Source organism: Eufriesea mexicana, unplaced genomic scaffold (assembly GCF_001483705.2).
Source record: "Eufriesea mexicana isolate 0111107269 unplaced genomic scaffold, ASM148370v2 scaffold2720, whole genome shotgun sequence".
Taxonomy (NCBI): Eukaryota; Metazoa; Arthropoda; class Insecta; order Hymenoptera; family Apidae; genus Eufriesea; species Eufriesea mexicana.
Window position 1 is genome coordinate 9,596 of NW_016910777.1, and position 27,519 is coordinate 37,114.

The 27,519-nt window shown below is 31.7% G+C and overlaps 1 protein-coding gene across 1 annotated transcript; it reads right to left on the bottom strand.

The window, feature by feature from the left end:
* Window positions 1-468: 468 nt before the first annotated feature.
* Gyc88E (Guanylyl cyclase at 88E) lies at window positions 469-26,375 on the bottom strand. Its single transcript, XM_017904134.1, has 14 exons — window positions 26,197-26,375; window positions 10,237-10,436; window positions 9,129-9,342; window positions 7,940-8,213; window positions 7,542-7,665; window positions 7,241-7,382; window positions 5,475-5,601; window positions 5,010-5,214; window positions 3,698-3,844; window positions 3,350-3,482; window positions 2,645-2,872; window positions 1,621-1,950; window positions 964-972; window positions 469-866 (listed from the first exon to the last, which is right to left on the bottom strand). Exons 2-14 carry the CDS (start codon window positions 10,402-10,404, stop codon window positions 469-471), a joined length of 2,499 nt encoding a protein of 832 aa, XP_017759623.1. The 5' UTR covers window positions 10,405-10,436; window positions 26,197-26,375.
* Between the last annotated feature and the right edge of the window lie 1,144 nt (window positions 26,376-27,519).

The following is a 27,519-nucleotide window of genomic DNA, read 5'->3' on the forward strand; positions in this document are numbered from 1 at the left end:
GAACTTGTGATGGCACATTTGCTAAATTTCCTCTACATCCAAAGAAAGTAATCACACTCCACGAACCGTCATTTTCTTTTCCCCTATTCTTTTTAAAATCACGAAGTACTTCAAAAAACATTTTCAGAGCCACTCCCTAAATAGCTCCGTGAACATATTTTAACGTATAAGGTCGCGTTTCTCGAAGCAAACACTTCCTAGAATCAGAAGCCAAAGGAAACACCTCGAACGACAGTTCCCAACAACTATCGCCATCTCAGCTCAAGACTACGACACTAGACCCGCGATCAAAGTATAACAGCGACTATGAGTAAAGCAGGCTTCCTCAAACGTTCACATCGTCCCAATCGGTGTTCGACTAACGAAGAATAAGTGATCTACGTGCGACGAAGACCATGAGTTCGTCGAGGAACGAGATCAACTCGTCTAGAAGGCAAATCGATCTAAGGAGACTCTGAAATTCCCCTATTAGGCGATGCAACATCCGTTGGTAGGATGACGCGTTTTGCCGCTCTTCGGCATAGTGAAGCCAGGACAACATTGGTCCTGATGCACCAACGACTGCGAGTTGCTGATCTCGCTGTGAAACGTCGAGTAATACTCCTTGCTCTTCTCGCAATGGTCGTTCTTCTCTCGTTTCGAGGCGTCCATTTCGACCGACGTAGCTCTGTCCTCGCGAGATTCTTCCGACGAGGAACTCGAGTTCGCGTTCACGCTCGCTTCGGGTTTGGGGTGTATGCCAGCTGACCGGTTCTCAGCCCGCGGCGATAAACTGTCCCTGTGCTGTCTGAAGTGTTCCTCCGTGTCGCTCAGGAGGGAGCCGAATATCTCTGAGTTCCTGCTGATAAGAGACCTTCTATTGGGATGTTAGGTTACATATGGGTTTAGGTTGACAGAGTATCAAAGGATGATAACTATATTTGATGATAATGCAGTGGCAATAAATCATAATCATATTCCCATTCGAACATTCTTACTCTGAGATTGTTCGAAGCCTAAAGTCTTAGTGTAATCTCTTAATTAGTTGTTCTTATCTGCTTGATCGCAACTGATCACATTTTCACGAGTATGCATCCTTGTCCAGCCTTTGTCTGTACTTTCGAGCCATTTTGCTCGATAAAGACACTCCTAAAAGATATATACGTACGTCCATCTAAATGATCATATATCTTTGGGTCACATTGTAATCTTACACGCTCTGTAGTGTTTCTTTTTTCACGTCTTTAATATTCTATGTTATTCTTCTGGTTCAAACTCTTCTTCGTCCAGATATTGTGATAAAATCCTACCTTAAACTTATCATTTTCTCGGAACAAAAGATTTTTCTACAAATTTTTACAAATATATCAAGTTTGTTAAAGAATTATCTGCTTTCTATACAAATGAAACTTTCTGAACCTGTATAATTTTTAAATATATTATTTGATATCTTATTTAAAAAAGGCTCTTATTATTCTTCCGTGAATATATTACAACTTACACGTTGAAAAAGAATTGTAATTAATAATTTTTTCATTTTATAAATTTCACTAATATTATCAATTTCTTGTTCATCGTCTATTCCCATCGATTATATCTGATACATAATTATACCTACAAATAGATAATTCATTCAGTTACCTCTCGTATCGACACTCTTGGTTGGTGAATTTGCAACTGATCTGCGAGCAACATCTTGAAACGTAATGGGGGAGTAAATTCTTCTTTCTTCGGGAAGGAAGGATGAGTCTGGAGGTATCGGAGAGGTTATCTTGGAACCTCTCCTAGACGATGCGTCCAAACAATTTTGATTCTCAAACATAGTCGCTGCTGTGAAGCCAGCCGGCGTTCCTGCGGATACTCTTTTCTCGGTATTTCTCATATGCCATTGTGGTGGTTCTTGGATAGTAATTCCTTTCGTCGACGACGACCTGTGCTCCCTCTTTTGTAGCCAATAAGTTTTCATTGTACCTAGAATACGTATAATTTATAGCTTTTTCATTTTAGTACAATGCAGATATTAATGGGTGATTATGAGAAAAGGAAAAGAAACTGAAAAGTCAAAGAATTAATATAATTTTCATTCATTTTTTTTTTATAGTCATACAAGAGTTTTACATAGTTAGCTTTCTGCTATTTAAGTTTAGGGTTGTAATTACAAAATTAGTAGAAAATAATAACTTAAACAGTTCGTGCAGTTTCTCAAAACCAGACAAGAATAGTGTAATTTAGAATTAATAAGAAGCATAATTCGGTATTTAAATAGCGAATACCCGATTACTATTAGGATAATGTGACATTAATATTCCGTCAGAGTTTTAAAATTTAATAGAGTCACGTCGAAATCAAAATACTTTAATTGTGGACAGCAGAAGAAAAATGTGATAATATTTCAAAACTCTCTTTTATCTGACTTCTCATAAAAATTCTTAAATTTATCACGTATTTCTAGAAGATTTAGATGTTCTTTTACATCTTTGAACCTAGAAGCTTAGCCTTCCTTTTTCCAACTATATTTAAGTAGTGTAAAAATTATGCTTTAATAGTATAATAGTATAAAAATTATACTATAATATAAAATAGTATAAAAATTAGAAACTATGACAGTGTTTTCCTATGCAGTGTCTCATATATCTAATCCAATAAAATAACGTTGAATCCCTACCTTTGCCCTTTACTTCTATTTCTCCACGTTCTTTAACTCTGTATGAAGGAGACAATAGTTCTCGCGTAGACTGTGATATGTGTATTTGCATAGCTTGACTGGTTGCCTCCATACGGGATGCTGTGTTTACTGAATCACCAAATAGGCAATATCGTGGCATTTTTAAGCCCACTATACCAGCCACAACAGCCCCACTGTGAATACCAATTCGTATTTGAAGATGAAGACCTGAAATACAAGATAACAATTGCATTTTGATCTCAGGAAAAATTCAATTATACTTTTAAATATTAAGCTAGGTGTAGATTAGACCTAGAAAGATCATGGCATTCCATAACTCCGTAATTTGGAAAGAATTATGATATTACTTTTAGTTCTTGAATACTTGAGTCATGATACTTATGTTTATAAGTTCTAAAACTATTCTGCAGTTTATAATAGTACAAAATAAACATTAGTAACTGTAAACAAAGTTGTTCTTTAAAAAGTATCGTACACTAATAATTCTTCGAATCATTCTCCAACTCGAAAATCTCTTCGATCGAACCTATTATATCATTTCGTTACTAAATTCAATGAAATTTATTTGAACCTTGTAAAATTAATTCTCACAATCAGTAGTGAGAAAAATGTTAAGTTCAATTTTAAGAATACTCATAGATAATGAATAATCATATCTATATTTCCATTTCCATGCAATCTTACCTGTAGAACGGTCTTTAAGGTCCGTTATCGCCTCGACCATATCAAGTGCCATATCGCAAACACGATCTGCATGATCATCTTCCTTCACTGGTGCACCAGATACCACCATATAGGCGTCTCCAATCGTTTCAACCTGATAATACAAATATAACGATTAGCACGTGACACCAATAAAATATTTAATATCCTAAGTGAGAAAACTACAATAATAATACATATTTTAATACATAAAAACAGATTTTCAAGAAATTAATAAGCAGAGAAAATTATTATATATTGTTCTGTATAGAAAGCAAGAGGAATTGTTTGAGGACGATATAAATGCTAACTCTTACTACCTAAGAGTACCTTATACACCCGGTTCCTTTCCGTTAACGTGTCGAAAAGGGAGTACATTGCGTTTAACATGGACACCACCTCCATCGGTGTAATTCTACTGCAGATCTCTGTAAATGTCACTACGTCCGAGAATAAAATTGAAACGCTGTCGAACATCTGAAATAGTCATAATAGTGAAACGTGTTAATTAATGTCGGCCAGAGAACGCGCTTTCCGACGTGCTATCAAGTAACGCGTAACATGATAAAAGATACTACAACTTCTTTTAATGGTTTTAAAGATAACTGGCTATTATCGTGAACGGAAAATGTGCTTCAGGATCGACATTGTCGCGAATGTTCGCGTAACTTTGCGTTACGTGCGTTACAAAGTTGGATTATAGCGAGGAAAATTCGTTTAGCTTACGAGATCTGAAGAAAGTGCCAAAGTAAAAATTGCGGAGGTTTATTACAAGATTTGAGTAATTTTGTAAGGATTTGAGAAATTAGAACTAGAACTATCAACCCAGTAAAAATTATTGGCTTTTGATCTTTTAATCTTGCAGTTACTGGAAGCATGCACTATACAGATTTTAGAAAAATTGATACTGGCTTTTAATAATACTTTAACTATTACTATATATACATATATACTATTTATAATATTTAAGCACATATTAAGACTGGTAGTTTTAGTGTCGAAAAAGCGATGATTAGCTACTGCTGGTGATTGAAGTAATTTCTCGTTTGAGGTTAGACTGATGTTTCTTCTTAGAGAAGGTGAGAATGGACAAAATTGAGACAGGTATAGATACTGAAAATTGGAAGTATATTACTGAGAGATAAATATAAAATCAAGGAAGAAAGAAGAGAGTAGAAACGGTAAAGATGCATAGGTGTGAACGTTGAATACTTTTATTAATTTTAGGACGAATATAAAATGAAAAAAAGCTGAAATAGAACATGAGATGTTCATTTGGAACATTCCACTATATTAAAAAGAAATAAAAAATTGTTGATTTATGGGTACTGCATATTTAGAGCTGGGATGGCTAGAGAAGGTGAGGTGTTCAGTTGGGACATTGCACTAGATCGAGAAATCAGATTGTTGATTGATGGGTTCTGGATATCTTTAGTATAGTATATGTTAGTGATATATGTAGGATACATAACTTCACGAAGAATATATGCATGCAATAATATTAGTTGAAGTTCTCCGTTAGTTCTTTCATCATGACTCCTTCAGACTAGTATTAAAATAGTTAGGCAATCGGTCTTTGAAGCGGATCAGAAACTTCTTACACTTCGAAATTTTTTACGTATCAAAATGGATCGTTCCTTACTTCACACGTGTCTATCGGACTCTCCCCATTTCTCAAACGATCTGCCACCTGTTTCGGTATCATCTGATATAGTAATTCATCCGTACGTTTCATTTCTTCGTCCAACTTCCTCATAGACTCTTCTAGCTTTTTACTTTTTAATTGCTCCTGATCTAAAGCTAATTTCAGTTCCACTGATTGCTGAGTACCAGCAAGCATCAGATCTCTGTAACAAGTATTAATATATTTTCCTATAAATTTTCAAATATTCAAAATTATATCGAACAAGAAATAATAACAAGAGAAGCAGAGTCGAAGTGAGAAATAAAATTTTTAATTTATCAATAGGGAAGGGGTTAATATTGAATTTTTGATATTAAGTTTTTATGTGCAAATTTCAAATGAATAATAGTATAGTATAAATTTAATAAGCACATACACGGAACATTCGTAAGAGAGCGAATTGATAGGAAAATACACTGTTACCTGCTGAAGTCATGCATGGATAGATCATTTATGTAGAGACCCGTTGCGATTAGAGCATTCAGGTCTGGCATAACGGGGGTACCAAGATACATCATCATCTTCCAGTTATCCATGTATATCATCTGACCTAAGGAACGTGATTGATATTTAAAAGATTCGGAAGATCAACATTAAGGTTCAGAAGATATTATACTATTCAAAACATTCGTTTTACCTACAGATAAGTTTCAAAAGAATCTGTCATTTCAAACGCGATTTATTTGTCAAGATTTATAAAAAGAATATATTTATGTATATAGTTATGCCATAAATTCTGTCCTTCAAAACGAAATCTCATTCAAAATCATTAAATGTAACAATTGGTATGAGATAGAGTATAACAATAGTAGTACCAACCAATAATGTGTAACTATAGTGCATGAAAAGAATAGTGCAATGAAAAGATGTAGATAAATAATAATTAAATTACTATGACGAATATATATATTTATTTTCACGTATATATATAGTTACGTCTCTATCTTAATAAAATATTAATATAAATTATACCAGAAATAAGTTTGGTCTAAAAATCAGGTGCTCTGAGTGATTTGGTAATTCTAAAATTATAGAGAACCTCGTTCTCGTTACTCTAGTGTACAAATGTAGAAGTCACTGAAGGTGATTTTTAATCTTCCAAACCCTCTGAAGTTGACAAAAAAAATTCATTTAAAATATCAACAGAGCAAGAACAGCATTGGGATCATGGTCATAATCATCCTCAGAAAGTAGGAAATCATTGCACGACAGATGACAATTCCGAGAAGAACAATATCTCGCATCAGTAAACAAGATTTCAAGTTTACTGCTTGTCGTAAAAATACTGATCAGCAATTTGCTACAAATTTGTGCGACTCGAGAAGGTCGAAAGCAATTGTTGAATTTTATTTATGGACGACAAATCTTCGTTATCTAAGGAAAATTCAACCAACTAGATAGAAGGATAGAAAAGATAGAAAAATCTAGACTTGACTAGATTTCTATTTATTTGGCTAGTTAATATTTTGCAAAAGTATGAATTTTTTAAATTAAAGTGGTTACTCAAAATCAGAATCTTCTGCATGGCATATTATTTATTTCAACGAGTATGCATAATAATTATAACTTTTAACATATTTTTAATATTCACTACGCATGACGATATAACAATAATAAGAAAATTTTTATAAATTGTTCCAAATTGTAATTAATTATGCAATATATTTATATCCCCCAGTATGACAAATCCCACCCTAGATGTAATAATAAATGTAAAAATAAGTTGCTAAATTTATTTTAAGATGTACAATTTTCAGAAATGATTAACATGGTATTTTATGATGCTACTTTGCTACTTAAAATATCAATTACTTTACCCATGGGTCTCATACAGAACTTTTCGTGTTTCGTTAGAATCACGTTTCTCCTTTAAACTAAAACATACCTATTATATAGATATACGTTATCTTTAAACAATATTTCCAATGTTTGAAGTGATAATATTGAAGGACACCGGAACACGATTTAATAAAGTAAAAAATAAAGAGCCTCAACGTAATTAGAAATTTTTCGCCCCGTTGTAAGTGGAATATTTCTAAAAGCCTAAAACACAGTACGAAAAATCGAGATATATAAGCGGACAAAATAATATTGATTTTTGAAACGAAATAAAATAATATTGTTTCGCAAAGCAATCGTTCTTTATAAGTGTAAAAATGAAAGGAGAAATTGCATAGTGAAAAAGATACCTTTTAATCTCAAGGTTCTGTCATCTACCGAGTCAAGCTCGTCACTCAATAAAATTTCATTTCTATGCCGATCTGATGGTCGTTCTGTAAGAATTGGTTCCACGGTTACCAGCTCGAAAATATTATTCGTTCTGTTCAAAATCTGTAACAAAGACAATAAGGACTTAAAATAAATCGATCTATAAAGAGGAATTGATATATAAAAATATTTTTAAATGTATATATATATGGGTAATTTTCTTCTTTAATTATATTTAGAACATTTGTTATCTTTATTATGAATATTTTTGTATATGCTTACCGAGTGGAACTTGAATGCAATAAGTGGCCTAACGAGGTCGAAAAAATGAGTTATCTTTTTTCCAATTAGGTCAGGTAATATAACCATCAATGAATTTCCGATGCTTTTTACAATCATGTCTGATCTGAAAACAAAAGTGCAATTGCGTATTACACATACTAGTGATTCAGAAGTTATGCGATGAAAAAAATTAATTAATTTGTTTAGAAGAAGTAAAAATTGGTAATAAGTTGAATGAGAATACAATTAAAAGAAAATGTAATTTTTAGGGAATATAATTCTTTTTCTATAATACTTATTTATTCCTGTTATACTCTATGGCAAATGTTAATTTTCCTCGCAACATCTAAACGCTATCATATATTTAATATTTGAAGACAGGCATGCTCTGAACATACCCAAAAACGATACAAAAAGGGAATATCTCGAACAAGACAGAGGCTCCTATAGGCAAATGCTTCTCCTCTCGTGTCATCGCCAGTGAGGCTTGCGTAAAAGCCCTGTTATCAAAGGTGAGCTGAAAAGTGACGTGCACGGTATCGAAAAGGACCTCCTCGCGCACCAGCTCGATCTGTAATTCCTTGTGATAAAAATGACGAGCCACCTCTCTTATCTGGCCCATCGTGTAATAAACGAATCCGCGTCGTTTGCTCCTGTAATGGAGGGTTAGGCCTGAAATACAGGAATAAAAGTAAATTTAGACGAATTCTGTTCTTAGTTGATAACATTTTATGCAGCCTGTCCTTCAGATACAGCGTTTCATAATTATAGGACAATCAAGCACAAGGGGCAGTAAGGTGTAACTAGGGTCGCAGAAGATGATGATAGAAACCCTCTTTGACTAACAGTCTTGAATTATCTTTTTCGTAGTTTTGAGTTATTTTACTAGTTCTAATTAAAAACTAAAAGTTTTAGTAGACTAAAAGTTGTTGCAGCTTTGGTTAAAAATTGACTAAAAAAATTACTGGTTTTGACTGGAAATTTACTGCAATTAATTTTGACTGGTATTTCACAAAGTTTCACGTACGAAATTATAGATTATACAATGTAGAAGAAGTATTTACTTCTTAATTTATATAAAACTTCTATTATGTAAAGGCCTATATCAATCTGAAGGTTCCATTCAAGTATTCAGCTACGGTGATTTTCAGGAATTTTTCGTCATTTATATTAAATAACGATGATAACGAATTAAATTCATTTCAGAATCAATAATTTATATAAATCAAAGAAACAGTATTAATTTGTTAAAAGAATAATAATATTAAAAAATCTATATATACATAAGATTTTATCTTAAGAGATAAAATTTCATGTGCATAAATTTAACATAATAAAAATATTCTTTCCATTATACCCTACCATTCTTTGCTTAATTAATTCACAATTTTAAAATCTGGTTACATAAATGCAACAAGAAACAAAAGCAATAATACACGTTATATGCACTTTGTTTTTACGTTAACCATTAAAAAGTCAAGGTATTTTAATACAATCGTATATCTAAATACATACACGTACTACTTTCATACGCCAAGGGGTGAACGCAGGAAGGAAACGTTGAAAATTCGTTTAAAAATTCTTTACCTTGTCGCGTCTCGTTTTCGCAAATAAACGAAGGAGCTCTCATCCTAGGGTAGGAGAATTTCAGATATTCGTGTAAATTGTCCAATCCATTAAGGAAATCTCTTACGTGACGTCCAAGTACTGAAAGCACACGATCATAACCGTACTGGCCAACGAATCCTACGAAGTGTACACCCATCTGATCGAAAAATTCTTTTTCCGTTATGCCAAGTACCTGTGGTGTGGGTGAGAAATGTATTCGATTGAATTAAACATTTATAGACAAAGTTAGAAAAAAACAAAATAGAGCATAAATTTTTCTAATTAAACAATATCCATAATTTTTTGATGCTTATAGATTAAATGTTGATCAAAGCGATTTATGTAATTAAAAATTTATTCCTGGGTGTATTGAGATAGCTTTTTTAATTTGAAATTTATCTTAAATGTGAGAAGAAATTAATTAATATTTTTTAAAGAATTTTTATATCATTTAAGCTATTTATCATATGCTGTATCATTAATAAATATTTTATATAAATATTTATATTCCAAAATAAAGGACATATATATAATTAAATATGTTTCGTGTACAGAAGGATTATAATTTTATAATTATTCGGTGAAATTTTTCTGTTTATTAAATTTATCAAAAAATGTTTTTCTTAAGCCTCAAAATCTTTTTGCATTTAATCTTTTGCATCAGTATTTCTTCTTCCTTTACCATTACTATTTTCATAATTATACAGGCTATCATTATCATTGTAATAATTATATAATTATATACATATGATCATACCTAATTTTATTATAGCCTCGCTAATTTACATTTATTATTTTATTCTTTGAAATATTTCAAACACTTCACTTAAATTTTCTAACACATAAACTAAATGGCATTTAAATCCCAACGTTGAACACAGCTATTTATTTTATTCTTCGAATCCACTCATCTGATTATTTTCACCAGTATATATAAAACATAAATAAATCCAAAAAAGATGTTAAATATGATAAAACATTCGATAATTAAATTAAAAATAGGAAAATTAAATTTTAACATTTTCAAAACATACGCAAGGTATGCATAAGTTCACAATGACTTATATATGACTTATGTAACACCCACCTGAATAGCTTTCTTCGCTAATCTCGGTATAAGGTTCTCAGGGTAAACCTGATGAACACTGAAACTAGGTTGGTCTACGGACGCTTGTCGTCGGATCTCTTCCCATCTATCTTCCCCGTACACCTGTCGTATGTACTCGGACATGTTTTCCAGAATTAGGCCGTACATCTTTGCTAATTTTCGTAATTACTCGTTTCCTACTGTAAGCAAGAAAAAGGAGGCAATAAAGGTATGAAAAGAATTTTATGGTAATAATTTCTAAATAATAATAATGATGAAAGAATTTTCTTACTTAGTACAAACATTATTATAATTAGAAATAATTAAAAATTAGTTCTATTAACCTTAATTAAGGTTTAGAAAGCAGTTGTATTCGATGCAAAAAGTTAAATGTGAAAGGAACAAGTTTAAAATGTTTTAGAATTTTGTATTTCTTAATGAGTACTGCATAAACTATTAAGTTATGAATGACATTCACGAAGGATATGATATTGTATGTGCTTATGTCTAATAGATAGTACTAACTGATTTAAATAAATAGGCAATTAAGATTAGTACTATATTACTTAAATATGTATATATTACTATTATTATTGTTTAATATAATAAGTACTTTATATTTAATACTATCGTTTATTATTAGTACTTAATATTATTTAATAGCAAGTACCTAATATTGAAATTAATTAAATACATAGTAACGATATATATTAAATCTCATACCTTTTTTTCAACATTAATGAAAAGGAAGGGTATACATAACGTTCATATACGATTATATAGAATGAATTAATTAGAATTGAAGAAAATTTATATAAACGCATAATAAGTGAATACGAATAATAATTTTCATATTTATGGAGGAAATGCCAGACTGCATATTTTATACTCAAGAACATTTCAAGGTCAGTTCAAGTCAACGAACTTGTTAAAATGTTTACAAAAAAATCATAATTTATAACAGTATACAATTTCTTTTTTTAAAAAAATATATATTACTTATAAATTACATTGTATATATTGTTTATTGCATTGTAGCTATCTTATTGATCATTTCATATAGCAAAATTTTATTTTTTTATTTTCATAAGGTATTTTCATTATTTCAGTATAAAGGGCATATATGGTTACTATACATTTATATCGTGCTCTAAATGTTACATTAACGTTATTAATGACTTTACACTATCAATGATTGATGAAGAAAAGGAAGAAATTCTAGCATACAGCTCCAAATGGCCCTCTGAATTTAAGCTATCCTTATTTTTCCAACATCATCGCGATATCATGTTCAATTTAGTGTAACAGATAGATAAGCACGGAATGCTATTGTTAAGGTATTGTACTTTAAACAGATGTAAATTTAAATAATATCATTATTTGGCTTATTATATTTTTATTATTATATTTTGAACAATAACTAAAAGTCATTCAATTATAGACAAAATATCTTTCCCAATTTCTTATTTAATCCAACTTTGTCATTCGATCTTCCACAATACTTTACTCGTATTTCCACGACGAAAAGATTTTCAGATGATACATTCACAGAACGATTCACTTGCTCACGAGGTTACTTATGAATTTAACTTCAATTCAACGAGTACTGTATACCTATCCAGCATTCTGATGAAACTTTAAAAAGGAAGAATCAGTTTTTCAGAGGCTAGCACGAGTGTTGATCGGACTTAGTACAGAATATCGAGTAACTCTTGCCTGTGGTTACTGTAAATATAAATATACGATAAACAAAATATTGCTGTCTATAAAATATTTTTCATTTAGAGACACGTAAGAGTTTCCTGCTGGATGGACCAGGCAAGATTTATGACACAAAGCTTGTAATATTTCACCACTTTACATCTGTATAATGATTCAGCATGGAATTAAAATGAAATGCTTGTCAGATATGAGCTCGGTGCATTTGATTTATTTTCGAAATGTTTTACATTTCAAATGTTTCAACTTAATCTTCCGAAAATAGTTGATGCACCGTGTACAGAAAGAAACAGAGGGATACAGAGCGAAGATACGTTGAAACAAAGAACGACATGTTCATAAAAAAAATGGTTTCAAAAAACAAAATCGTAAAAGTTATAAAAGATAAAAGCTTGAGAAAGTTAGCATCGTATTGGATTCAGTTACAATTTTTTGCTTCAGCCAAATAACAAACTGTTTGATAGTTCAACAGTATAGTATATAGTAAAAGAAATAAAACTTATTTTAAAAAATACGTCATTGTTAATAATAAAAATTTCAGAAAAGATCAAATAATATTTCGGTTTTAGGGAGCTTTGAAGTAAATTTATTATTCGACACCTTAATGAATTATGAATATATGAATATTAAGTAAGCCATAATTTAAGTTAATTTATTCATTTAATAATCAAATTAAAAGTAACAGTGTATATAAAATTGAATATATAATATAACAAAATTGTTAAATTGTTTTATAGTAATTAAACGGTTTGAATGTTAATTCTAAATAATTGTAATAATCAATATAAAATGCAAAAAGCATTTATTCTAAATGTAATGCCTTAATAGCTGACATGAAATAATTCTATGTACCAAATTCACTCTGCTTAATTAAAAGCTATGAAATTAGAACTTAATTAAATTTCAGTTTAGAAATTTTACTGCAACTAATAATATTAAGCTCCGAATTAAATAATTCTATAAATTGACAAATAACGTAATAAACCTAGTAGGAATTTTAATTAATTTAATCAAATAATTCATCTGTAACAGAATTATATTAACAGTTTATTAGAAAAATCAAATCATTTTTTTTTTCTTTGTTATAATAAATGCATTTAAACGACGGTATAAAATATGCACATTAAATATTTAAAATTAATCTGCCTTAAAAAACTATAAATGAAGTTTCCAAAATACAAGATATAATAAATTCTATACTGCTTTATTGACTTTCGCTTAGTAAACGCGTAATATAAGTAAGTACTTACATCAACTTAATTTTCATATCGAAGTTGTTATCAATTTTAAATACATGTCACTATTTTATCCCAAGTGTATAAAGTAGGAGCCAAAAATTTATAACATTTTGATTTGCATTTATAGAAAACCTGCTAAATCTATCATCAAATTCATTTTATAAATGTCCATAACAATTGTCCTTGCTTCAATAGTGTTTCAATGGAGAAATATTCCAAGGTAACAGAATTCTAAATTGACTATACTCTACATTTTTTGATTCTAAGCAATACGTATTTCAAGCTTTTAATTAATAGTGCCTATAATTATATTTCCATCTAAATTAATATTAATCTCAAATTAGTGTTATAAACATTAGTAACAATTTCTTTCACTACACACAATAATGCCAAACAAAACATTCTAGATTCTAAATAATCCGCAACAAAATTACTCATTAACGACCGAATTTAGCTAAAAAATTTCGAAAACAAGGAAAAATTTTATTCTTTCTTTCTTTAAAGAAAGAATCTTTTCTATTAATTACTCATTAATGACCGAATTTTAGCAAAAAATTTTGGGAAAGAAGAAAAATTCTCTTTCCTCTACCCGTTCGAGCCACGCACACTTACAGACGCGGCCATTATTCCAATTTATTCCGGCCCGTACTGTCCCGGTGGCGTCGCGAAACTCAACCTTTTTACCATAACCGACGAAAATAACTCAAGATCAAGGAATTCGCGTGGAACGATATTTTCCGTGCGATACGCGGACGATTTTGACCGCTTTCGGATGCTCCTCGCGTTTTTCGATTATGATGATCACTGACCCCGCGCACCAAAAGGACGAGGTCTGGCCGACGGTTTTGCTTGAATTAAAATCAAGCGTCCATATAAGTAAGAGCCCGGTTATTATTAGACCGTTCACAATTTCGCTCACGTATGCACCTTCACCGATGGATATACGCGGATAGATTCGCCCGCGGATGAAAAACGAGAGTCCTCCTCCTTTGTGACCGCGCGTCCCTCCGCCATTTTTCTGCCATCGCTTTTACTTTCCTGTCAACGACGTGCTTCCGTTACGACTTCCAGGAATCGCTCGTCAATTGTAATAAAGACTATTCGATTCATTCGATGCTTTTTTTTTTCTTGTTCACTTTTTCCCTGTCTGTTGCTTTGGTACTAAGGTGGTTTTATAGGTTGGGAATGATTTAAATGAGTATTGCACATTTGAAGATTTAAATTTTAAAGATTTAGATTTAGATATTTCAAATAGTTTAATGAAATGGGTTGAAAGTAAGTGGAAGTGTTATTTGAAGTTATTGATAGTTGTGAAATATGGAATTATTATGTATGTAATTATTCTAGTATGTAACTATTCTTTTATAATCGATCTGGTGTATGATATTGTATCATTTAGTGCAGGGATGACTTTGTCAATGTATTTTGGAAGAGATGAGTAGATAGTCATGAAATATAGTTGATTATTGTGTTGATGTAAAGGTGACTAAAATTAAATTGAAATAATAAAAATATTACTGTGTTAATAAGGTTGTGGAATTGAGAAAATTAATAATCATGAATATTGATGAATATAAAATGTATATTATATTGGTTTTGATAAACTGATTATTGTTAATAATAAAATAAATATATTAACATTTCTAAATTATGAATTTAACAAGTTCGTACTAAGTTTTACAAATTTTTAATTTAGAAGAGATTATAATGGTTATTAATTATTAATGATCGTTATTTCTTGTGTTATTTTTTTATTTGATTTTTCTTTAATTTAATTACGTTAATTTTTTTATAAAATTGAAAAAGTTTATTCTTCCATTGTTCATTTTTCGTAATAATTAAATTAATAATTTGTTATAGTAATCTGCATTTCTAGGTAATTGATGAGTATCAATATAAATGGCGAATTATTACAGTTCTAACTTAGGGATGTCATTATATAATGTCTTAATTTACATAATACAATTTTAAATAGTATACAGTTCCATTTTATACAGTTAATATATTTCCATGATATAAACTAAGGAATATTTATTTATACAATATTTATAAAATAGATCATGTCAAAATGTGAAATAGTTTCTTCTGTTTTATGTAACATCAAACTAATCCTTTTCATTTCTAACGATAGATGAACACGAAAGAAGATATACTTGGGAAAATAAAAAAATTAAATCCACTATTAAACACTAATAATAAAAAATACTCCACTGTAAGTATCGGCTTAAAATACTACGTCAAATAATACTATAATAAGGGATGCGATAAATGTCGATCGCTTGACAATTTATAAAATCCTAATTTATATTACGATTTATCAATTCCTAAATCTTGGTCCAAATTTAAAACTTTAAAAATGACGACACTGATTGGACTTCCAACTGCTTGAAATGAAACAGAATTTCCCTCAATTCCAAAAACTTGCTTGTATTAACCCCCTCTTATTTCGATATCTCCGTTATCACACAAGTCCCAAAGCACGTTAAGATATACTCACAGCCGATTCTAAATATCTCATCGAAAGCTCGTCAAACACCTCACGATTGTTCGCGCGTAATCGATCTTACCGACCAAATCCCCGTGTCGTCGAGTTCAAGAAAATCAGCCGAAAAATCACCAGACGAAAAACAACGCCACCATCGCGCAGCGGCCAAGAGATAAATGACGATGGAACAATCGCACTCACGTTTCATGTATTCCGGGAAGCGATTACAGTGTCGTCCCAGTGCAACACGATATCACTCGAATTTCATAATACCATCGATACCCGCTCTCCCCCCCTCACTCTCTCTCACTCACTCTCTCTTCCTTTCTCCCTCTCTTTCTCTCTCTCTTCCTCGCGATCAATTTCTAACGATCACTGGAAGCACACATATCTCGCAGCCGCATCTGCCACTTCTATTTATATGATCGACTAGCGGAGGACCGCGGAGTCACTAGAAAAATATCCTGAAATAAACAGCCTCGCGATTAATGATTTTGCTCTAACGAGCAGTGTCGTGAATCCAACTACGATCGGTTGAACTTTTATCCGAAACTTTTCTCACCATTTAGAACAGACACGAGGCTCTGATACAGATCCGAGGATTTTTCCTTTGCGTGTAGGGTAATTTACCGATTAGTCACAGAGGATATTGGAAGTTTCAAGAAATTTCAGTTGTTTAGAAGCTTGGGGAGCGTCTCTGTGATCTGGTTTATGGATTACTTAAAGGGCTAATAATTTTGAAAAACTCGTGCTATTTAAATCGATGGAATTTTTAGGTAAATAAATTTGTTCTTCTTTTTTTAATTTTTACGTTTTTTTATTTTGTAGCCTTAGTATTGCAGTAATAGTTTATTATTACGTCGTTGCATTATCGCAGAGTAATTCAGTTTTATTGGATTGCTAATTGCTAGTTCTTTTTGGAAAATGAAAAATTGTAATCGACCATAATTTTCTTTTGTTAGCGACAATTTTATACGAGATGGAGTTAAATGTATTTTTTTAATTAATCGCGAATTGAAAAAATAATATAGTTGATTAAATAATATTAGTCAAATAATGCAATAGATTACTCCAATTAAAGTTTTAGAAATGTTTTTATCTGAAATTAAGTAGTTGAAGAAAGCTTAAATTCAAGGAACTTCTTTGATAAGTAAATCAACGATTTAGCAAAATAAATTTAATTACAACTGGTATATCTTTAATGAGAAATAATTATTATAACAAGAAAATATATTCCAATCCTTTTGATTTATATTTTAGTCTTAAAAATAGTTAACAGTAACGATTATTGTTATACTCATGTAGGTTTTCAATAATTACCAAGATTTTTAATGATTCAATATTTACATAATTTCTTAATAAGAAAACATAATCGTGTAATTATGTAATTGCTTGTCAATTATTTAGATATATAATTATCAATTATTTTTAAATGTAATCACTTATCAATGTACAAATATTTTAACAAATTATTTTAGAAAAGGGAACATTAACACAAAATGGAAACACTATTGTTAAAGATTATTTTTTAATTGTGTTAGAAACTGTAATGTAAACAGGTAAAAAGTTTAATAAATAAACAATAAAATCAATTACAATGTAACAATAAATATTTTCATTTTTACATATAAACATGCTATTGTTTTAAAATAATTAATAACCATATTTATACCCATTATTGCAAAAAAAATCCTAACGAAGTGTAATAATAAACATAAATATTACATACTGCTATTACACTGCAAAAAGTAAATTCGCGTTTCATTAATTGCATAAATATTTTTTTTTAAATCCTCACGATTTTATTCCTTTGTCAGACGAAAGCATTTTAACGGTCGGTCTACGATTCCTCGACGCTCATTTTCTTGCATGCTCAATGCGACATCGCAACATTTCGTTCAAGTTGTATTTACGTTTTTGCATTTCGTGTAATAACGCATGCATGTCTTGAATACTTGTTTTTGTTTCAAGCACGCATCACGAACATACTCCGACGATTTTCATCTCTCAACCTCGAGTAAACGATATCGAAATAATCCTTTCTTGTGTTTCGTCTATCGAAACATCGAATTATCGACACACTTGCTCCTCTATTACGAAATAAAACCCTACACAGAACATCTCAGAATTAACTCATCACCGAAACTGATCATCAAAATTTATACGTTTCGTATCCCAGAGACCGTTCATCATAAATCTAAATCTCAAAGATTATGCGAGTAAGAATATTTTCGTCCATATTTTGTTAATCGATTAACTTCGTTTTATTTGAATTTTTCCTTAATAAAATTCAAAAGCAGACGAACCGACTGCCACGTCTCTTTTCTTGTCAACTTATAACCTTAGAACATCTCAATTTCCATACAAACATGCATGCGAGTATCAGTTTGAAATTTGCAATTGCTATGCAATTCACGAAGCGTAGAAATTTTAAGAAGAAACGTTGACAATTCTAAACAGCCTTCCAGTACTAAAATTTACGACAATAAATAAGGATTCCAACGTTACTACGATAACTACAATAATTACACGCAAACTAATCTCCACGGTATTCCAATATTCCACGACATATATTACACTTTAAGACATCATTTCATAAAAAAAAAAAAAAAAAAAAAAAGAAAAAAGAAATACAAAAATACCCGAGTTTGACGGTACAAAATATACATCGACGCTTTGATCAATTAAAATATCAAACAAATCATTCTCCCTCAGATTTATACGATACAAACCCTTACCTCCAATCTCACCAAAATTCCCCCCAAAAATTCGCTGAAGAAAGAAAAGAAATCTTATAGAAATCGCGTCACTTACGTGAGCCCGTTAGGAACTATCGCAGCGACCGGTAGGCCAGTACCGGAAACGCGGTTGGAAGAGGTGCTAAACAGCTACCGACCAAGGGAGACTCTCTTCAGGTCGGTTGCGATCTATCGACGATGTCACTTCACTTGCGTCACTCGTTCTGGAAGTTACGGCCGGAAAGACGCGCCGGTGCTCGCGCGCACAAAAAGGAATCCTCGTTGGAACTGTCGAGGAAAATCCGCGCGGCGTACGCCTCGAGGCGGGCAGGAAAACGTGAGGGAGAGCCGTGGATGCGTTACAGTGGCGCGTTACACATTTCGTGAAAGCGTCGATTCACGTGTCCTGCGGGACAGTGTGCCGTGTACGGAATAGTCCGCCAGCCAGGAACTCCCTCTTTTTCCGTCTTATCCTACTCATCCCCCGGTGCCCTGTCCCCCAACTCCCCTCTCTCTAGCCCTCCCCCTCTTTCACCCCCTCCCTGTGTCATTCTTCCTTCCGTCGTCGACTCGTCAAGACTACTGCGACGTCAGAAGCTGGATCTCCTCGATTTTTAGGAAATGAATTAAGAAAACTTCCGGTGGAGCCCCCTACCCTGATCGGTCGTAACAATCGCGATTAAGCATCATGTATACGCGTTGTTTAGCAGCTAAACTTTGTCTTGCCTCGAATCGTAGGTGTAACGTGGCACAGCAGTGTTGTCCACGTAGGGTTTGATATACGCAGGATGGTCGATGTCTGGTGGTACAACCGAAAGAGGTTTGAATCTACGCGAAAAAATAAGTCGAAAATATAAAGTGACATTTTTTCGTAGGATACTCGGTTTTTGAGAAAATCGAGTTCAAATGTTCATCGGATGTGCATGCGCTCGCGTCTGCCTTCGCTTAATGAATCCCGCTGTAAATCATTGTCCCTGCACAAATTAGCGGTTAGTACGTTGGATAATTGAAAATTAAAAATACACAAGGAAATGGAATTGGCGGCATGAGTTGTTAATAATTTTGCTGAATATTCTGCGTTTCGAAGTAAATTACTATTTTTAGTAGAGCACCCAACGAATGTTTAAAGTGAATTTTCTCGAAAACGGAGACTCATGATAAAAATTGCCATTCTATATTTTCGACTTATTTTTCGACGTAGATTTCCTCCCTACTGGGTTGTATCATCAGTTATCAACACATCCCGTATATACAGGGTGATACAACCGTATGTGTGGTATAAATCGTGATATATCGGACACGCAGGTGATTCCGCGCATAAAACTTAACTGATAATGTAAAATAAAGTTTTTTTACACAGAGCTTTATTTTAAATCACCTTTGAAAATTTTAAGGAAATACGTTCAATCGATCAAGAATTTTTATCATTAAGCATAACATTTTTGACATTTGTAAGTTACTAAAATAAATTAGATATAAAATTTACGGCTTATTATTCGTTAAAATTATATCGTATCATAACTTACACCGTTTACAAAACAATTGACAGCGTGAGTAAGTGCACGCGTATCCAACGGATTTTCAAACACGATTTTCTCAAAAATGAAACCCTATATGAGGAAACTTTATTCTACATATTCGACTTAGTTTTATACGAGGAATTTCCTTCTTGCAGATTTCAACATACTATACATACACAAAATGTCCTAAAGTCTAACGATCTAACGTTGTTATATTCCTGGATAGAATCGAGCTGTGAAAGGTTGCTTGAAGACTTATTGAAAAGTTCCAAGAAAAATATACATTAATAAAATTATACATTACATAAAAGTATGAACACTAGATATTAAAGTGGTACCATGTATGGGTTAGTGTTTACAGGGTTGTTAAATGTATTTAATGTAATTCCTGTTTCTGTCATTAGTAAGTTGGACTTATAAACTTCCTGTTTATTGTTCCCTTCGTACTTCATATTTTTGGCATAACTTTTTAATGAGGTTTTAAATTACGTATGTTTATATAACATTTTTTGCTCAATTATAGTTATGGGATATAATGACGGAATTTGCCTGTTAAACTCACGGACACTCTGTATATGTAAGTATGTGGAATAGACAGGATAATGGGATGCGTCGTTAACCTGTTAACTGGAGTAGATGAAATGACTTGTTACGCGGAGAATGGTTTGAATATAATCATTCGTCACGTCGATGATATTTTGCTTTCTATCGTTTCGATATACAGTAGCTCGTCAAAGCGTTGGATATATTTAAAAATTTGCTAATCCAAAAATTCTAATTTTAATGAAAATGTGTGTATAACTACTAACTTATGTAACTTTAGAGTTTCTGTCTGATGAATTAAGAGATTATGGGGTAAACAGAGACGATTTATGAAAATTCGAATTCTCCAAGAGTAAAAGTATAGTTATAATAAAAGGGTTAAAGGCAGAAATAATGGTGTAATAAAAATGATAAATTATAATTTATATTTGAAAAATTTTATAATAAAATTATACTTTAAGGGATAGAAATAATTGGAAATTATTAGTTTCTGGAATTTTGAAGAGTTTTATATTGGCAAAGCATTGTAATATATTAAAAGATATAGTACAGCTGTATGATATGATAAAAATGATTAATTATGTTTAAAGAATTAATTTGAAAAAAAATGCAAAATTATAATTGCTTGAAACGATTTTTTAAACATATTGAAAACGCTATAAATTTGTATAACTAAAATTTCTATTATAAAGTTATTGAATAAATATTTCAAAACGAAATGTTGAAAGATCTGAACAGAAAACTTTTGTCATATGAAAGTTTCTGTAAATGTGGGTTTGAAACCATCTCGTAACATCTGTCACCACTATACAATACCTAACTTTGGATACATACCGATTGTGGCCTACATTCATTATGGAAAATGTACGAACGGATAATTAATTTCTCTACAAATTTTTCTCGAGCATATTCATTTGTAACAATCATTATCTAACATCTCTCTGTTTAAAAAAATTACAAAATATTATCTACCCATAAAAACACACGAGTAAAATGTTGTAATATCACCTAAAATATTTTTCACTTTTATATAGATTTCTTTCAAAAAAGATATACCAATAAAAAAATACAAATAAACGTTCAGAATTTTTAACTAATTAATTTGTTACTTTCAGTTATTTTAATATCTTTTTAAAGTTCTTCTAAAATTCTAAAAATTATAGTACACATATCGAGATTTATGGTATCGTGCAGACAAATGTGTATAAGAACTAATTGAGTGATTTACTTCTTATCAATGTCCTTTAACTAGTGGCTTCATATTGAAATTACACGTGTACAGTGACTATTTGTAGAATCGATCATGCCATATGTCCCCAATTTCTATTCATCTTATACGTGAATGAACACAAATCAATCCCACACTTTAATTTATTATATTTAGACATACATATTCGATATATTACACGAAATAAAAAAATGATATTTAAAATCGTCCTCGTAATTAATATCTCCTCATCTATGTTCATGTTTATAAATCTAGTAATGCATATTTGAAATCATTTAATGTTATAAATTCATTTATTTATTAAAAGAAAAATATATTTTGAAAAATATACATTACTTTTTGATAAATATGGAAATGTGTATCATTAGTTACTGTTGATTATACTAAAGACAGTAAACAATTATATGTGTATGACTTACTATAAATATTTTCTTTACATTTTTAAAACATCGAGTTATTGGTCAATGTCAAATTAATTACATTGGTGTCATTAACTGTGAAATAGATATTAATGACAAAATAATAAGCATATCGTATCTTCCATTAATTTCTTGCCTTTTAATATTTAAGATATTGGCAACAGTTTAACCCAGAAAACTAAGCTATATTACAAATAATAGATATGTTATAAACATTACAGTCCATCAAATTAATAATGAATATATAACATTGAAAATATATGAAATTAGAAATCTGAAAATAAGTATAAATACTTTTAAACAAACGTTATTAAGAATGTGTACTAATAATTAAAATATAATATAAATATAATCTTTCAATTATACTGGCAACACGTTAATTACTTATCTGACTTTAAAATATGTCACATGGAAATTGTATTACATAGCAGCATATGTTCAATATTTATTAAATAATAATTTACTAAATAAATGTGGGAATATTTTCTATATTTATTGTAGAATATGTTATTATAAATAAATCAAACAAAACACAAATAAATGTACACGTACATATATAAACATAACGAGTATACAATAAGTAAAATATTATTTTACTCCAATATTAAATTATATAAATAAAATAATAAATTGTAAATATCATATAATCCTAACATCTCCGATATTTCTGTTATTTTCATTGCATAAATCCTCACGAACATAAACTTGTACCACTTTTTTTTCTTATTCCACTTTTTCCATCCCCGTAAATTTTTATTGAAAATTCAGAATTAGCGTGTCTTGTTAGCTAATAAGATCCTTAAGGACGCGTGTTGCAATCATTTGACTGACTCGTGCGACCTCGTCATTATTGGATACGGTTATAATTGTCCTGGTATACTTAACGAACGTTCAAGCAAATTACATGGCATCGAAATACTCTCTGTATTGTGCTCTAAATTGATATTAAGTCTAATGGGAGAGGGCTGCCGTTTCTGGATGAGCTTCTGCCATGTGAACGCGAAGGGAAACGTTCTACTTTCCATGGCGTCCATAATTTACGAACTTGCCTAGAAAGGGCGATTGAAAAATTACTTTGTCCACCTTGACATCCAGAAAAAACGCCTGAAAATTAAATATTACTTCTATCGATCCTCACCGACGAATTGTCTCGTAATAAAATACGCAAAGTTTCGATTGACCGAATTAATTAGTGTCAGAACAACCGGATAATCGAATTTTTCGTGTAATCGAATTATTCAAATTGTGGTTGCATTTAGTATGAAAGCTGTGTTCGAATTATTACATATTTATGTTTTAATCATTACACATCCATGTTAGAATTATTTTCTTCTTTCGTTTTTATTTCTGATCTGTCTTCTTAATTTTTCTAAAGTATCAAATTAATAAATTTTCTAGGGTGAATATTTATTTTCCCGTCAATTATGTCGATATTTTTCGGATAATCGAATGCTCTAATAATGGATGTTCGGTTGATCGAAGTTTTGCTGCTCTATTATACTAAATAGATTTATCTGTAAATCTTTGATACCAATATTTACTGTAAAGCAATTACAAATTAATTTTGTAATTTTTCAAACAAGTTTGCTTATGTAAGTTTAACCGAGAAAATTATTTCATATGGATATCCGTGTTTTTGTATTGTACCGATAAATATATAAAATTAATGGGAATGATAATTCGCGTGATCAATCAATCTTTATCGATCATTTAATTTTACAAATTCATTGACGTTATGAAAATTATTTTCAATATATAATTTATTATCTGTAATTGTCATGCATGGAATTATGGTGCTTTTTTCGACAGTAAATTACTTGCTTGAGCTATTAATTCAAATAACTAATTATTAACCAAACTTTTTGTACAATTACTTTTTAATCGTAATTTAATTGTTCCTCGTTTGATAAATCTGTTTAATATTGGTTGCTCATAAACGCGTAATCGCATCTCTATTGACATATTATCAATTGAGAACATCAAATAAGATACTCTCACATCAATATTATATTTAAAGGGACATCAATATGTATTAGAAGCGTAATTAAAAAACTCTCCTTTCAATCTGATATTTCCTACTTTGCATAATTGTCAGTTCATATAAATGTAAAATTGAACGAGAGTCTCATAAAGTTGAAAAGGAGCTTCTCGAAACAGTAAACATATACAAAAATAATAAAAAGTTTGCATGTAAAAATAATGGACTAACTATAATTAATATGGAATTAATAAGAATGAAATTAATATGGAATAAATAATCTACTCTAATCCCAATTTATTGTTAAGATACTTTTGAAAGTTACAAATTATAGTAACTTAAAATACATGAATAAAGAAATTACGAGGAACCGATAGCTAAAGTGTGCTCATTAAAATAAATCTACTAGTTACATATTTCTAATACAACAAAGAGATAAGATCTTTGTAAACTGTCCTCATACATTCAACGATACAATAAATCTCAACTCCTGTGAATTCGCGTTAATTGAATCGCATCAGATGTACATCATCCATCCTACTATTTTTCTCTAAAAATTACTATGTCGCTAATTCAACAGTCGACAGATCTTCTGATTCTGCTATAAAAAAAAGGCATTATAACCCCTTCCAAGTCCATCTAACACTCGTACTCGTCAGATTCACCGAATTTCTCGTTATGTCCCATAAAAAAAGTAAGGGGAGCACGTGTACGTAAGATCGTGGATGCTCGACGATGGAAAATGTTTGTCAAACACATACACGTACCCCAAAGCACGGAAACTACGTTTACACCGTTCGAAAGGGGAGCACGTGTACGTAAGATCGTGGATGCTCGACGGTGGAAAATGTTTGTCAAACACATACACGTACCCCAAAGCACGGAAACTACGTTTACACCGTTCGGAGACGGCCCTTATCGTATTTCGAACTCCTTATCCAACGGTGTGCTCTGTTATACGAACCATCAGCTGATCCACATGACTCGGACTCGACGAGAGGCTCAGGGGATGCAGCAGGTGTTATAACGAGTCCACCTCCACACAACAGAAGCACGCTCACGTTAACCAGCTATTTTCCTGTGTGTGCACATACTAACAACCAGCTCAGGCGCACACTCGGGATCAATTGCGAAGGGAACCATGCGCAGACGGGAATTTTGTGGATGCGCACTGCACACACGACGTTACCAGCAGCGATCGAACCTCGTTCGTGACTAGATTTCTCCAGATTAGAAATCATTCTTCTGCACCGTTTTTCATCTCCTTTGTCTCTGTCTTGTCCTTTACCAGTCAGCTCGGGTGCATCGCGGGGACTCCTCGAGGGGTACAAAACGACAGATTTTAATTGTAATTTCACGTTGTACAAAGTCAATTAACCTGTTGGCTTATGACACCCAATCACACTCTCGTGACGTACATCGCGGTTCGAATGTGACAGACATGAATCACGATTCTTTTGTCAGCAAAAGGTTATGCAGAAATAATTTAGCAGAATAACTGTTTTCTTTTTCCAAGGTAAATATCATTACGAATTTGCGATGAACGTGTCAGTTCGAAGTAAGTCATTTTTAGGCTCTAGTTTTGAGAACATCGAGGTGAGTGAAGAAAAATATTTCGAATCTTTTGTCCATTTTAATTCAAGATTATATGCATTGTTCTGTATTATTTTTATCAAAATTACTGAGATGAAATATTTCATTGATAGGCTGCGTACCTATGGGAAAAGAGAGTTAAAAGGGTAGAGAAATGCAAGTTCAATATTTTTCTCGGATTTTTGGACGGTTTATATATAACTTTTTTCAACAAAAAAGAGATTATTTTCACGAATATTTTAAAGACATTTAATGTATATTGACCTCTCTACAATTTTTATTAATTAACGCTCTTACGATGATTTATTAACAAGTATACGTACAAGGAAACAAATTTCATTTATTACATTCCTCGAAATTAAATTATCCAAATTACGTTTATTTTCGAAACATGATCAAAAACTGAAAAATTAATTTTTTCGCCTTAACACGAGGTAAATGATTAAATAAATTGAAGAAGTATCGAGAAGTTGATGAAAATTGAAGGGGACACACTCACCTCATCCCACCTTCCTTCAGATTATTCTTCAGCGATTAGAATACCGTAACCAGCTAGAAAAACGACATTAATCTTGGACACTGAACAATTAAATCGTTTACTCAAGGTATCGCAAACCAAGCGTTTGTTAATACAAAAAACCATTGCAATCTGCAATATTACAGTATCAGAATTCTGAAATACACGTCACTGATGTCTTTGCTCCATTACGATCAACATAAACTGCATTTGGCACTGTATAGAACTACTAACAAGCGTATGAAATTACGGAGGAAAAGCAAGATAACGATTATCTGTGTAATTTGCAAAATAAGTCTACTTCTTCGTTTCAGTCCGATTCCGATCGACCAATGACAAAAAGGTATTCGCGCGTGCAAACGATGGACGGAAAAAGCATAGAGCGCCAGTGTCGGTGGAACAATCGGACACGTTACTGACCACGATATACCAGACATGCTACTGTCTACATAGAAGGTCACTGTTTCCTGCTATTAGCCAGCAAACTCGATCAGAAAGTCAAGCGATGATGTACGTCGCTCATATAATAAACCGATACCAAGAGCGACTACTAACGAGCCATCGCAGACGTAAATCGCAAGGAAGCACAACCAGTTGCCAGGAGAATTGCATTTGCATGCTGTGTAACGTGGCCCCGTAGAAAGTAAAATGGTAATCACCTTTGGTTATTCTTAATAGCGCAGATTCGACCGAGGCAAGTACACGTTCCGCATCAGGTAAGACCGTGTCAGTCATTGAGAAGTATGCTACTCGTATGTTTATTAATAAACGTAGAATTGAATTTACGTAATGAATTCTACTGAAGAAGAAACAGTCCTCTGTTAACAAGAATGGTAGCCGTGACTTTCGAACAACCAACAAAGATAAGATAAGGTTCCTGCGGCCAGGATTGATCGCTATAATCCTCACGCGTGAGAGAAGATTAACTCTTTACACTCGACGATTTTTTGGCTAGAGAAGAGTAGAAATTCGAAGATTTTCTGCTATGAAATTGGCGATATATACTTGAAATTCCAGAAATGAATCTTTCAATCTTCTTTTAATTTAATAGATAACAAAAAACGTCCAGTACTATGAGTTGATTAAAAGTGATTAATTAATTTGACATTTTTTTGTCATTGATATTGAAAAGTTAATATATGTAGTTACTTACGTAAATTTGCCACTGTTTGAAGCATTATTAACCAATTGAAGAGATCTTCCTGTTTTATATATAACGTTTGATTAGATGAATACAAGGGGAGATCCTCGCTTTTTGCGTTGGGTTACATTATGCCATTATTATACGTACAGTGGGTATATTTA